At 32.5% G+C, this 14,577-nt stretch overlaps 1 protein-coding gene across 1 annotated transcript; it reads right to left on the bottom strand.

The window, feature by feature from the left end:
* Positions 1-5,950: 5,950 nt before the first annotated feature.
* Positions 5,951-11,572, bottom strand: LOC127702481 (cell adhesion molecule 2-like). Its single transcript, XM_052206693.1, has 4 exons — positions 11,195-11,572; positions 9,905-10,237; positions 8,952-9,224; positions 5,951-7,004 (listed from the first exon to the last, which is right to left on the bottom strand). The coding sequence occupies exons 1-4, from the start codon at positions 11,565-11,567 to the stop codon at positions 6,679-6,681; spliced, it is 1,305 nt and encodes a 434-aa protein (XP_052062653.1). The 5' UTR covers positions 11,568-11,572; the 3' UTR covers positions 5,951-6,678.
* Positions 11,573-14,577: the final 3,005 nt, after the last annotated feature.

Below are 14,577 nucleotides of genomic sequence, written 5' to 3'. Positions count from 1 at the left end.
TTTACAGTTTATATAGTTTTTTTCAAAACGTCTTTAGGTTACCATGCGGTCTTCAACAAGTACGATAAAGTCTAAAAGTTTATGATTCAAAGAACAAGAAAATGTTTGAGAGCATTGAAACAACTTTGCATGATGGACTAGCAAACTAACATTCAGATACTTCCATGTAATTCAACAACACATAATTTACAAACAAAATGTGTTATATAAATCACGTAAGTGCTTACTCACTGACAACTGAGCGAATTGCTCAATCGGAGCCTGACCAGGGGGTAGTAAAATGAAGTAAACTATCAATGTCAGTGGACACAAATTAGAATAGCTTTCACCATGCACGATCGAACAAAACGTTTTGGAAAGCTAATACATAAAACTTCTTGGCACATCAACTCCCGAACTACCTACAAACGGCCTTACACTCTTTAAAGTCAACTACTAGTATCTTCTGTAAATATGTGTTGCTTGAATATGTTTACAACTCAAATACATACATTATACCATGGAAGTAATATTGAACCTTGGCTTCCAAATATTTGGATTTGAGTGTTCCCGATGAAGGTAAATCCAGAAAAGCGCTTCGGACGCATGGAAATTAATGAAGTGCTATATTCAAATTACGCATTATAGTTCAACCTTTGAGGAATGGTATATGTTGATGAAACGAAAGGTAAATTAAATAAATGAATACGAGGTAAAAGATCCGACATCACTATTGATTTTGCCATTGTTAATCAGCATTTCAACTTGCCATGTTACCTGATAATTGAATCCTTTCTACGCGAGTTCGCATTATTGTAAAAAATAAAACACAGAACTGACCCCTTAACTTTAGGTCAGACCACCAATTCACCCACTCCAATTTAGAACGTATGTAAAACTAGCCCTTCCCTGACAAAAAATAGAGCTTTTGATGTCATTGTTTACTTAAACTAACCAACAAATTTGCAGAAATAAAACTTTTGTTGAAAGAGAAATATATGTAGACCATTTTGAGCCAAAATTTACTTGTCCATGAGTTTGCATTAAAAATTGAGGATTAATGCGCTCCACAGTATACTTATTTAAAGGGGCATTAGCAGCGAGATATAAAAAAAAATTAAAATATATTTTTTTTTGTTCAATCATTAATGAAAGTTAAATAGTGAAATAATAATTCGCTTTTAGAAGCCAGTTTTGTTCAATTTTGTCAAAATAAGCTAAGAAACATCGCTGACGAATTATTCACTTGCAAGTGAATAATTCGACCTCATTGAATCCGTATCCATGTGAACTTCAATTTAACCCCTTAGCTACAGATGTTTTACGCATAAATTAGGTGTGTTCATTTATTAAAAGGAAAAGAATGTCAACATTGAAAGTGAAACAAGGATAAACCATTCGATTGACTGATTCACAAAAAATCATTCTTATACAGGTAAAAACGATGATTAACATATATTTTTAACCTATAATATGAAATCAAACAGACCTAGAAAAATCCAATTGCACCAGTTCGGTAGTCTATTTATATCTTATATCGGGTTAAATGACCATCGGCAGTCTTCGGAGTTCACCTCGAAGGTTAATTACATGGCGTCTAGACTAAAATACGAACGGAATGCTGATACATATTATCGAGCCAATACATTGTAAATTGTTTATTTTAGACTTTTTATAATTATGATAAACGTTTTAGTATGTTATAAATCAGATGTGAGAATTTTAGTCAAATCTGTGAACATGAACTTGACAGCTAATGCCCCTTTAAGATTTCCAGAAAACCAGGGGTTATTTTTAGCAGTACTTGTCTTCCGAACGTTAGTATATCCTTAGAAGACTTTAAACATAGGTTGAAAGCATGTAGAAAGATGATACATGTACAATTCAGGATATACCTGGTTTCTATGAAATTCTGTTTTTTTTTTATGTGATTGAAATGATAAGCGTTTATACTCTTGTTTTAACACTTGAGTATTACTTTCCCGATATTATTTCAAAGTTTTTAATGTGATCAAATAAAAAAGAATCATTTGGATTTAATATCTTTCCATTAGATTTAGTATTAACATTGTTTGTCATTTTTATTACATCAGATTTATTCATCCTACATGTAAGTGAAATACATGTTTAATATCCGGATTAGTTTCACCGGACCTAACCCCAAATACAATTAAATATTCCACGGCTATCTATTTGTATTTGCCACCACCTTCAATATGTATTTTAACTTTGTGTATTAAACTCGACCTTCTGTCTTATAATCCATTCGAATTGAGAGTCACACCTGGCACGGCGTGCCCTAGAGGCCCGGCTAATTGCCGATCTGGAAATTTTTTATAAGCCTTCCACGAGTATTGCCAGAGAATATATACCTAGTCCTAGCGTATACAGTAAAAGGTCAATAAGCGTACGCCTATATATTTTCCTTACAGTTTAAGTTATATAGTTTAATTTGTTCACCATATCCGTCGGAAAAAAGCAAATATTAGAATTTTTAAAAGATTTACTTTTTGTGCTGTCAACAAAAATAAATCGAAATATATACGGTAAATATAGAAAATTTTATCTCATGAATGTAAAAAGTTGTATGTCTGTTCGTTTTATTTTCTTACTATCGGATGGTAATTAGCTATCAAAATTAGTCATCGGCGCACTTATATGATAACGTTAAAATATGATTAAGATCATGACTATAAATGATTGTAATTCAAATCCCGGCATGCAATACCAGGAGTTAACGTCACGTACTACAGGAAGTAGTCAATAAAAAAATTAATAATTATTGATTTTCTTCTTTATTACTTCACATATAGCAATAAAACTTTGTGAATATGTATTTTATGTTATAATGAACATATTTAAACTGTAAGTAAAAAATCGCAAATTTTCCCTTTAAGCTTAAGGTAAAATATTTAGAAAGCTGTGAAATTTGCAAAATAGATAGGGATTTTGAATTGGTGGTCTGACACCAAAAACAAAAGGAAAACGAACGGATCCGTGAACTATGAGTTGCAGCACTTAAAGGATTTAATGACAAAAATGATAGTATAGTTATTCTATCAAGCCCCTTTGTGAATAGGATATTTTGCTTCTAGGTATATTCTTAGCAATAGTCATCGTCACTTATCACCACCTTCACTTCTTCTGCCCTTAATAACTTCTTCTCCTTTTTCATAATTTTTCAATAAATTGCATTCTACCGTCTATACAGTGGCCATTTAGTTTACATCTTCCCACCCAAACAAAACTTCACTTACTACCACTAATAATTTTGTTTGGTCTGTATTCTGTCTTTCATCATAGTTTTACTTAGACTTATTGTTTTTCATTGCCCCTTTGGTATCTTCTGTCCCAGTTTTTGTCAAAGGTCTTGATGCCATTAATTTGACAATATACTTCGTCATACATCAATCAACTCTAAGATACATCTCTTCACATATTAGTATGCTCATATCGTCTCTTATACCTATACCTATACCATGCCTATAGCAAATGCGATTTGTAACTACAAGAACGCAGGATCTTTACAATGATTTTTTTTTTATCTTTAGGATCTTTACATTGATGACTTCAAGTTTGAACCTCCTAATTGCACTTGTGCCAGTTCGCATACTTATATAACGTTATAACCGGTGACCTTAACCTTACCAACAACACTCTTCTATAAAATGAATAAGCCAACGTGACAAAATACCATGAGCCTAAATCATCACACTCGAAATTCTAATGAACTGTGTCGATGATTATAGTAGACAATTTGTAAAACGTTAAAAGGAAGATGTAAATGCTCTTCCCGAATGCGTTGGAGTTGTGAGAACGGCGAAACATATTGGAATAACTATAGTTAAGAAGTTAAAGTTGACTATTACTACCATCTATCTTTAAAGACCAAACTTAGCTGGACATCTGTCTTCCCTCCATTTCATATACTTGTAAGATGCAGGTCTCTTAGACAGACATGTTTTATGCTTCTTTGGAGTTTTAAGGATAACGATCTGGATCTTCCTTCACTGTACTAGATACCCACATTACATAAGTGTCCTTACACACACCGTTATATTGCTGGTCTGGTACCTTCTCAATAAAACTTCTTATTAAATGCCTAACATCGTTTTTATCAGATAGCAATCCAGGCTATGCATTTATTGTGAACCTACTTTCTCAAGTAGCGGTATATTTAAATGTAGGTACGACAAAATTAAACTTTTCTTTTACAGAATATATATTCTATGTCCCTCTCCAGGAGCTTTAATACAAAAACATTTCCCTTTTTAACCCTGTACACGAGTATTTCTCATTCCAAATTGAAGAGAGATTAAAGAATTATTCCAACTTGGTTTCGTGTCAGAAAAAGGAATGGCAGATGTAGATACAAATAACTTATTGAAGAACGAAGCAAATCGTATTTTTTATAAACGCACTATGATTATAACTAAAACTTCTCGGGATCTAAAATCTTCAAGATGGTTAATATCTTATTGAAACATATATGTTATGTTTGGTAGGCGTGGTTTTTTTGTTTTTGATTTTTAAAAACAATCGTTTTCAATATGAGAACCAACTTCCCTACTCTTCGCATATACTTGGTCATTTATTTGTTTGAAGAATGCTTTATTCACAGGCTTCTAAACAAGGAGAATAAGAAGTCATTACTATCCCGTTAATTCACGTTCCGCTACATAGATAGCGTCCTCTCATAAATAGGAATTTCAGTTCCCTTTGTCGTAGCCACAATCCCGTTCTCATTTCCTTGTTTAGGACATCGATCTACGAATGTGACTAATTACATGACTTTTTACTTGTAGAGAGCAAAACTACGGATGTCACTAGTGGAGTATAGTAGGAACTGCTTATCTTTTCACAGCATTCGCGTTTACCCCCGATTTTCGACGGGGTTTATGATCCACAATCTTTAGGTTTCTGTGTTGTTTTTGGACTGTTGTTTGTCTTATAATTTGGATTTTTTCTCTTTGACCGTGATGTTGAATATCTTTCTTCGATTATTGATTGTGTCTTTGCTACCTTCATACTAATGTTTTAAGTTTTTTTCAGGGGGGGGGGGGGGGGGGGGGGTGGGAAGGGGTCGATTATTAGCTTTTGATCATAGTTTTTTATTTAAGATTCATATACATGTATGTATCAGTTTAACGTGTTCTATAAGTATGATTGAACGCTTAATTTCTAGTTTTTAAAATTTAATCCATATTTGCAAAAAAAAGCTTACCATTTCTGTAAGATATCATTTTTCTATTTATGATAGACAAGAATAAATAATCAAAGTACTGAAGTACTGAACATCGGATGACTGCAAGTTCTTGTGGATAGTCAAAAGCACTTGTCACAGAAAGAAATCACATCTCTATACCTGAAACTGAGGTTAATGTACAGAGATATATTTTTTTTTCTATGACAATTTCGTGCGTGGATGATGAATAAATGACAGGAAATTCAACCTCACCGTAATAACTATTATATTGTAGTGATACAAATCAGTATACACTGGTTTGTTGTTATATATTATATTAATATTACAGTTACATGTATATAAAATTTTCATCCATTTCTATATCATTCTATTCTACTATTCTAATAATAGTGCAGTGCAAGTGCATGGTGGACACTCTTCTGTAAAAATTCGATTTTTCTAAAAGATTGGATATGAGTAGGCATTCATATTTTCCAGCAAAAAAACAATCTTCCATGCAGAGTTACCGGTCCTTGCCGGGATTGTCGCAAAACGTTCTTGAGATATTCTTCCGCATGCTTCAACACAATTTTTCGGTACGTGTGCATAGATATTGTCAATGATTTTGTACTTATATATATACATATATATATATATATATATATACATATATATATATATATATATATATATATATCTAACGACAAAACATTTTCATATTATTAATTTATGTTCTAAACAAAAATATTTTTATCAGTATTCATTGAAGAGATGTATTTATAACAATCGATAAGGAATGTTATTTTGCACTCGTTAATATCCGCGTATTTATCATGTTTATAGATCGGTTAAAAACCCAAAACGAATGTTACGCAATGGAAATCTAGGCGATAGCAATACATCGGAACGCCCTCACGGTCATCGCGATGTAAAAATGACGTGTAATAACTCTCTCCCTCGTTGCAATTTTTTTGCGTAGTGATTTCAGCTAATGGTACAAAATTAAAAGGAGGTTTGCCTCTTTTTGGTGTTTTATCTATTTATTGTATATTTAATAACGTTTGTTTATTATTGTTACTATATGTCTGATCTATAGTTCTAATTTAAAAAATGCTAACATAGTTATTTATATATATGATTACCCTTTACAAAATTACAAAATTACAATACTATATATCTATACAACAAATATAACCTATGAAAACACAAAAGAAAGCAACATTTGCTTTTATATTATTAGATTAAGACATTTACCAGGTAATAAATGCAATTTCCTTAAAACTTTTAAGTGTATTTCCGTCATTTGAGAAAAGCATAAATAAAACAAATCAAAATATTATCATAAAATTTATAAACGCATATTGCATAGGACATATCTTATGTTTTCCCTCACACATAATTCTTTTTCTATAAAATAAAACATCAGATTACTAGTATACTTAAAACTACACAATAATTCGAAAAATGTCCGTATTATAATTCTTTCCCAGGTGAGCTATCCAATTCAAAAGGGCTTACAATTTACTACTCTGTTTCATTTGAAGACTACTATACAAATCAATGTGATGTGTAGAAGCGGGAGGTGTGTTACCAGAGGAGAAATTTGTCTCATAATGATTTATCTGTCCTTGTGACTGTCCGTCATATTTTCCATTTTTCTTTAGTGTATATTTACATATGAAAATTGTTATGGTTACAGCTACTATTGCAGCCACAGAACCCCCAATAATAGCAGGAAGGTTATCTTGAACTGAATCCTGCCCACCCACAACAACGGTTGAGGATGGCTGTCCTGTTGGTGATGATGATGGAGCTGAACTTGATGAGGTGACATTAGGACCTGTCAAATAAGGAAACAATTTTTAGAACGTGAAATAATTTAGTAAACCGAGAGGGGTTGTGAATATATGGGAAAAGGGATCACAGGGTTGGATAAGGATTGGATTCCAGCTTGGATTAAGAAGGGATTTCGGCTTGGATTAAGAAGGGATTTCAGCTTGGATTTCAGCTTGGATTAAGAAGAGATATCAGCTTGGATACAGATTAGATATGGGTGGTTCATACAAATCTAGGAGGAAGGTATTACAGATGTTTCGAGTAAAATTGGGAAAGGTTGAGAAAATACATATGCATAGAAATAATGGTTAGGTTGAAATGTATAAGGTTAAATAAAATAAAATCCCTTCCAATCTTTGTTGTACTTTGGTTCCATAAGAGTAACATAATATTACATTCTTTGTTGTACTTTGGTTCCATAAGAGTGACATAATATTATTCTTTGTTGTACTTTGGTTTTATTTTAGTTATACAATGCATACTATCACAACTAACAAACTCTGAATGTTTCTTGGAATAGTACTTGATAAGGATATAATCAAGTTTGAAATTAATCGGTTAATCACATACTATCATCGATATATTGTAGATCGGGAAAATCCACATTATCTTTTATCTAACATATCTTTGATGTGTTTCAAATATTTGAAAGTCAAGCAAGTTTTTTATAGTATATCAGGTGTTATAACAGTATTAAGAAGTGAAGTTTGCCTTAAATACATTCAAAAACATCGTATGTTCATGATTTAAACTGAAACACAGGCTGTTTACTGAAAAAAAGGAAATACCATATCTCCTAGTATTTTAATAATGATTTCTTGGGATGAAGTAATGTAACTAAATAAAAATTTCCTATTGCTTCTTTATACTCAAATTGTTAAAATATATAATTATGATACTCAAAATTGCAATTATCAGGTCTGTGAAAAATAAATACTGATGAATTTAAAGTAATTCAGTTTTAATTTCCTTATCGCGATTTGACGAAAAGACTAGATAGGCCTAATATTTGCTGTAGCTGCGGAATAAGTTTATGTTTTAGAAACGTTTTGCAAAGATCGGACCTGTCATTTATTCTAAAACAGTAAATCGAATCTGTCATGTGTTCTCAAACAAACTGTAACGTTCGTATCTTTCATTATATCTAGAATAGGTCCGTGATGGTCGTATCTAAGATATGGGCTTGAAAAAGGTCTGTAATGGTCGTATTTGACATTTGTTCGTAAACAGGTCTGTAAATGGTCATATTTGCCATTTATTAGATCTGCTATGGTCGTATCTGGCATGTGTTCAAGAATAGATCTTATATGGGTGTGTCGGTCAGTTGTTTTAGAATAGATAAGCAAGCTACGGTTCAATGTACATTTGACATTCAGAAAAACAAACAAAAACGTGTATACTTTCCTTTACAGAAATAATTACAAGTAAGAAGAGAAAACATAAATGGGTTAGGTAATAGATATATTCTGATGGTTGGATGAATATAAGGGAAAAGCATGATACAATACAGACTAGTACTATAGCAGTTAAAACAAGCAGTAACATATATGATAAAACATTGATCGATTCATAATGGAAGCCACAACGAAAACGCCCAAAATTCTACCGTTAGTAATGATAGAGATATAAAGAATGCTTTGAAGTCCAACGTGTATATTATATCCAATAAGATATAACGTAAGTTTTGTTTAATTATTGTTTAAAGTGTGTTATGCGTTCCACTTAACCCATTATGCTTATTTATCATATAATGATCGCTCTTTTCTGTAATTTCTCTATTTTAAAGCTATTCACATCTAATTTCCCTAACTTATACAAATCCATAACATAATAACAGCTTCTTTTGCTTTTAAAAATGAACAGTAGTCAAATAATTATAGAATCTTTTATCCATTTTTTTCTCACCATCATTATTTTACACATAATTTCCTGGATTTTACTGACAACTTACCTATTATTATATTGAAATCAGACGAATCGTTATACATTATACCGTCAACCATGTTTTCAATCACACAAATGTAGTTGCCGCTATTTTCTACAGTGACATCATTGATAACATATGCTGACGTATTTGACAGGATCGTATCGTTTGCTTCTTTGTACCAGGTATATGTAGGAATCGGATTCCCAGCACCCCAACATGTTAGCGTAATAGGATCTGATCCCTCAATGTATGATGGCTGATCTGGATTAGGCGTAACTACAGTTTCACGTACACTGTCTGTAAATATAGACGCTTACTTATCAACTAATAAAGTACAAAACTAACTATCTTAATTCAAAAAAGTCAGTGCTTAGTCTGGCCATTTGTCCTTTTAATATGAACGCTCTAAAGTAGGACATAGTAACTTACAACGTTATATCTTAATGATTCTTGTCATTAAGGATATTTGTCCGATTTTCTCTGATGTGAAGGCCTGTTTTGAGGTGGCTTGCTGGATCCTTTGTGATAAAGTCCAAACCAGTCCCCAAAACAGCCTGTAAAAAAGCCATAGCAATCTCGGACTATTAGGGATTTGGTATTGGTGACAGATCTTTAATAGTCTATATCAAAATTATCCCAGACAATTCTAGACTTCCAGGGTGAATATAGTAGACCATGTCTAATGTTGAAGACAATATGTTGACCCCTAGATATCTTTGTGATTTTTATGTTGTAGAAGTTTAACTTGCAATAAGAAAACATTGACCGTAATCTTGCCAGTAACAAATAATCTAAAATCATTTCTTCAAATTGATGTAATTATAGTAAGTGTTTTCTTGTTCAATCAAATTTGATATGCAAATATATGTCAAATAAAAAGATTAAAACAAGAACATACGCGTTGTTGTGTTAAGCATAACCCAACTCGTAATTCAAAGTAAAGTATAAACACACGTGGAGAATGAAGTATAACTTACAGAGAACACTGATGATAGGTGTCTGTTGAAAAACATCTCCAAATTCTTGTTTTATTACACAGCGAACTAAGGACCGATCATCCTCACTTTCCATGGCTATGGTAACGCTACTAGTGCCATTGTTTGTACAGTTTACCAGCCCAGGTGTGATTATGGTCGGTTCGTCCGGATATGTTGTTGGGAAGAAACCAATCATACGGAACTTCTCCCAAATAAATGTTCCTGGAGGATTTCCAACATTTCCTGAACATGTGAAGGTCACATTTTGACCCTCAATAATGCTACCATTGACTCCTGTAATCAAAGGGGCCTCTGCTGGTTTTTCTGCAGCAGCTGAAATATAACCAGTTTTACAAACATGATAAATACAATAATGAATATGATCATGTGCTCCTTTCCGAACTTGTATGATTTTAAACGACATTGTCAATATCATTATTTTGTCTTTTTTAAATATTCGTTGAGTTTATTCTATTTGTCCGTCTGTTTGATTAATTTTTTTTTCTCTTACAAAGTTACAACGGGAGCATGGTATTTACACAGTTATGTCTTAAAGTGCAAAAAAAAAAAATTCTCTCAACGTCTTTTATTGTTATACTTTTTTTAAGTCGAATTATGATGTGGTTTGTATTGTTCATTGCAAAGGTTTATCTTATATATTATCCCAATGCACTCGCATTTGCTCATTGTGCAAGACTATACCGGTGTATTCAAATTCGATATTACGACATTTTCGTCTTTGTTTGACAATGGTCTCAATGTCAATATACTATAGCTTGCGATTTTAAATTCAGCAAAAGTTCAACTTTGCCTGTGTTCAGCTCGGATTTATGATTTTGTGTTGATTTCAAGATGAAAATGCCCGGAAAGCCAAGATATAGACAAATTCAATGGTATGTTTTATTTTTAATAATTCGGACATCTTGATTTGTTTTTTCCTTAAGCTTTTTCTTTGTAAGACATGTTTCTTCTTTTTTTTTATTAATAGTCTACGCATAGATTCTTCTATCTGTTTAAACAGAACTTTTCCGTGCAGTTTTAAATGAGTGGATTTGGATTTTCAATTTAATTAATGATTTATTCAACATCTTAATGATGATACCCCATTGCTCTTAAGATTAATTTGAGACTGAGAGCGCAGTTTTCATCATATTTTGTTTCTAAAACAATTCAGTCTGATTAAAATACAGATTCTTTGTCCACACTTTCCTCTGTAAGGAAAGCATTGATATACAGGATCTGTATATTAAATCAGATTATAAACCACTACATATATATATATATACTAACCTCTTACAGTTAGGTTTGTGGAAGCAAGCGGTAAAGGTGACGGAGATTCTCCTGTGGTGCCATCTTGATAGTTAATTTCACATTGGTAATCATTTTCATCCTCACAATCAACTTCGTTAAAGGTCATTATTGCAGTGGTCGATGCAAATGTTGGATTTGTCAGGGTGACTCTACCTATCAAGTAAAACCCATCGGTTAAAATTAGTGCTGCTCCTCCAATGTTTGGTGGTGAAAAGGACACTATGTTTCTAAATGTTCCTCGAATGAACGCTTTAAAATTGATAAGGAACAATACATCATCAGTATCGATATCATACGAACAGTTCAACTGTACCGTGGACGGACCTAGAAGACCAAGCATATTCTGGTTCATAGTAATATTTAGTGCAGAGGAACCTGTGAATAGAAACAAAACAACAAATTAAACATGCATGTTTCGATGTTATCAATTATACGCTGAAAAATGCATAGCTGTATAGGGCATAAAAAAAGAAAGAAAAAGTTAAAAGTTTTTGAAAACTAAAAGCTTATTGATACCAAATGACTTCTTCAACGGGATTTGCTGTTTTGTCTGCATTGTTGTTGAGGTTTTTGTCTCGATTTCTAAGATATGATTATTGTTTTATCATTGACACGTCCGTCATATTTGTTAAACAGAAATTAATTCCACCTCGTTTACTCCGTTATTTAAAATGTTTTAAATCTACTATTTTGTTCATAACGCATATAACCTAGCTCATATGTATCACCATCTGAATCAAATGAAAAAATGACTGTGCGTCCCAGTGACAAATGACTGTGCGTCTCAGTGACAGTCATTTTCTGTCCGAAAATAAATCTTCACAATTGTAACATCGAAAGTTTTTTGCAATTTCTAATTATATAAGGATAAGGAGCCAATGAGACAACTATCCACTAGAGACAATTGACGTTGATGTAAGCAATTATAGGACTCAGAGGCGGATTTAGAGGGGCCCAGGGTGTCCGGGCCCCCCTTTTCTGGGAAAAAGTTGGTTGATTATATAGGGAATCACTGAAGCATGACCCGAGCGGGCCCCCACTTAGGCAGTCAGTGGGCCCCCACTTATGAAATTTTCTGGATCCGCCACTGTAGGTCACCGTATACGGCCTTCAAAAATGAGAAAAATCCATACCGTATAGTCATCTGTAAAAAGCTCCGACTTGAAAAATGTGAAACAATTCAAACGAGAAACTGACTAAATCTATATCAATACAATTTATAGAAAACAAAAATAATAGACATGAACCGACCGCAACCACTCCGGAATGATAAGCATACCCTGCAATTCATTTTGCAGAGTTATTCTTCATTATTCTTCATCAGCAAAGTTTTTCTTCAAAAACTATTACAAGACGGATAGAAACATCACAAATTCTCTGTTCGTTAATATTCGATTCCTCTATATAGGTCTAGGTCTGTATTTGCTGGTACTTTTTGATATATTTTGTTCGTGTCTTGTCCGTTTGGGTTTCGATATTTTATCATACGTTTTAAGCGTTCTTTCTTTTATGGTCTTCAGTCTTTTTATAATCAACAAATGCTTAACCTGAAGCTGTAACTGAACATCAAAATTTCCTATAATTTATTGGCTTCTAAATTTACAAAGGATTCACTAGCCTAGCAATATTGAGGGCTGTGAGATTGGATCTCGCTGTGTCAGGTGCGTTCGACAGATATTATTTGACTAGGATTGTCAGTTTTCCTACCAAAGGTCGATATTCTTTAAGGGTACTCTGGCTTCCTCTACCAACAAAAGACTGACCACCCTATATAATCCATTTTTGTTTCTAAATATAGCAATGCAGCGTATGTATATGAACATATGTTTTATGCGTCCAACATTAATGTTATTGTCAGTTCTTGGACGTTGATGTTTTTAAAAATCAAGCCAAATGTGTGAACACGGTATTGTTACTTCCCTTCCTGTTTAGGGGATGATCCTCTTGATACTCTTTAAGGAATACACTACGAGTTGCATTGACGGACTATATTTCAATGAACGAAATATTTTCAATATTTTTTGTAATAAGGGTACAAATATCATTCGTAAAATTGGTCAAGACTTTGATCTAAATGTTATTCATGACAAAGCTAGGGATTAAGTGTGGAATAACAGTTCTCCTTTGAAAAATTTAAAAGCAATGGCATTTTGCACACAACTTTTATGACAATTATTTATAATAGTATAGAGAATAGAAATTTTCAATGTTATAGTTATACCGTTAGTGGTAAAAAAATTATTGCGTCATCATCCTTTTTTAATGATTCAATTTTATTTTATTTATCATCAATATCGATTCATTTATTTACAGTTTGAAAATATTACCAAAAAAGTTTTTTTTGTTTTTCTCTTATCACTTAATCAATCATAAAACAATTTTTTCTCGCCGAGAAACATGAGAAAACTTGGCGGATCTCGTTTTCTTTATACTTTACATTTATTATTTCTGTGTATGAAATGTCACTTTGAAATTTCAAAAGTTCATTTTTTTCTTTATTGTCTATGGCATTGCTCTTTATTAAAATCTACTTCGAAGTATAGTGACTAATACTTTTTTTAGATTGTAAGAATACATGATTTCAATTCTGGCTAATCTGTTTTTCTTTCAGTAGCTGCGAGTATTCCTAGATGTAGTCACAAATCGTATAAGTTGGTTAATATGGCAATAAAAGTTTGATTTGATTTGATTTGGTGATATTATCTACCGAGAATATCAGCTTTTTTAAATCTTTTTGTTTCTTTTTTCCGTTTCAAATTTTTATAAGAATAAGGAGATGTGCAGGTATGATTTCCAATCAGACAACTATCCAACAAAGGACGTGTATGTGTATACAAGTAACTACAGTTCACTGTACGGCTTCCACAATTAACAACGCCCATACCGTATAGTCGGCTGTAAAAGGCCACGACATGAAAAATGTGAAACATTTCAAACGAGAAAACCGGGATAATTTATAACAAAACAATTCATGAAAAACAAATATGGCAGACATGAACCAAAGAAATTTATTGAAACTACAGGCTCATAACTTGGGACATACACATAAAGAATGTGGTTTAAATATGTTTGTCTAAGATGGATCACTTAATATTCAATTATCGTTGCCGTATGAATTTTGATTTTATAGATTCAAACTTTATTGCTAGATAATGTTATCACTTTCAGCTTTGTTTATGTTCAGTTACTTAGTGATGATTTAATTATTATCTTCATATTGTTTATTGAATGCTTATATACCTATCAGAATATACGTTACAAGTTTACGGGGTGGGGAGTGACTTTTAAACGTTATCAACACTTTATTTTAGTCAAGGGCCCTTGTACCATTCACGAAAGCAGAAAATGGATATCTGAGATCA

This window comes from Mytilus californianus, unplaced genomic scaffold (genome assembly GCF_021869535.1).
Source record: "Mytilus californianus isolate M0D057914Y unplaced genomic scaffold, xbMytCali1.0.p SCAF_5, whole genome shotgun sequence".
Lineage (NCBI taxonomy): Eukaryota > Metazoa > Mollusca > Bivalvia > Mytilida > Mytilidae > Mytilus > Mytilus californianus.
The sequence above is the reverse complement of the archived record's forward strand: the minus strand, read 5'-3'. Positions and strand labels throughout refer to the sequence as shown.

What these genes read in the sequence shown, in the direction of transcription:
- LOC127702481 (XM_052206693.1), bottom strand. Translation starts at nt 11,567, where the DNA reads ATGAACCAGAATATGCTTGGTCTTCTAGGTCCGTCCACGGTACAGTTG. An exon ending in CACAAACCTAACTGTAAGAG is followed by an intron (nt 10,238 to 11,194) that starts GTTAGTATATAT and finishes GTTATATTTCAG; the next exon opens with CTGCTGCAGAAAAACCAGCA. An exon ending in TGATTTCAATATAATAATAG is followed by an intron (nt 7,005 to 8,951) that starts GTAAGTTGTCAG and finishes CTTATTTGACAG; the next exon opens with GTCCTAATGTCACCTCATCA.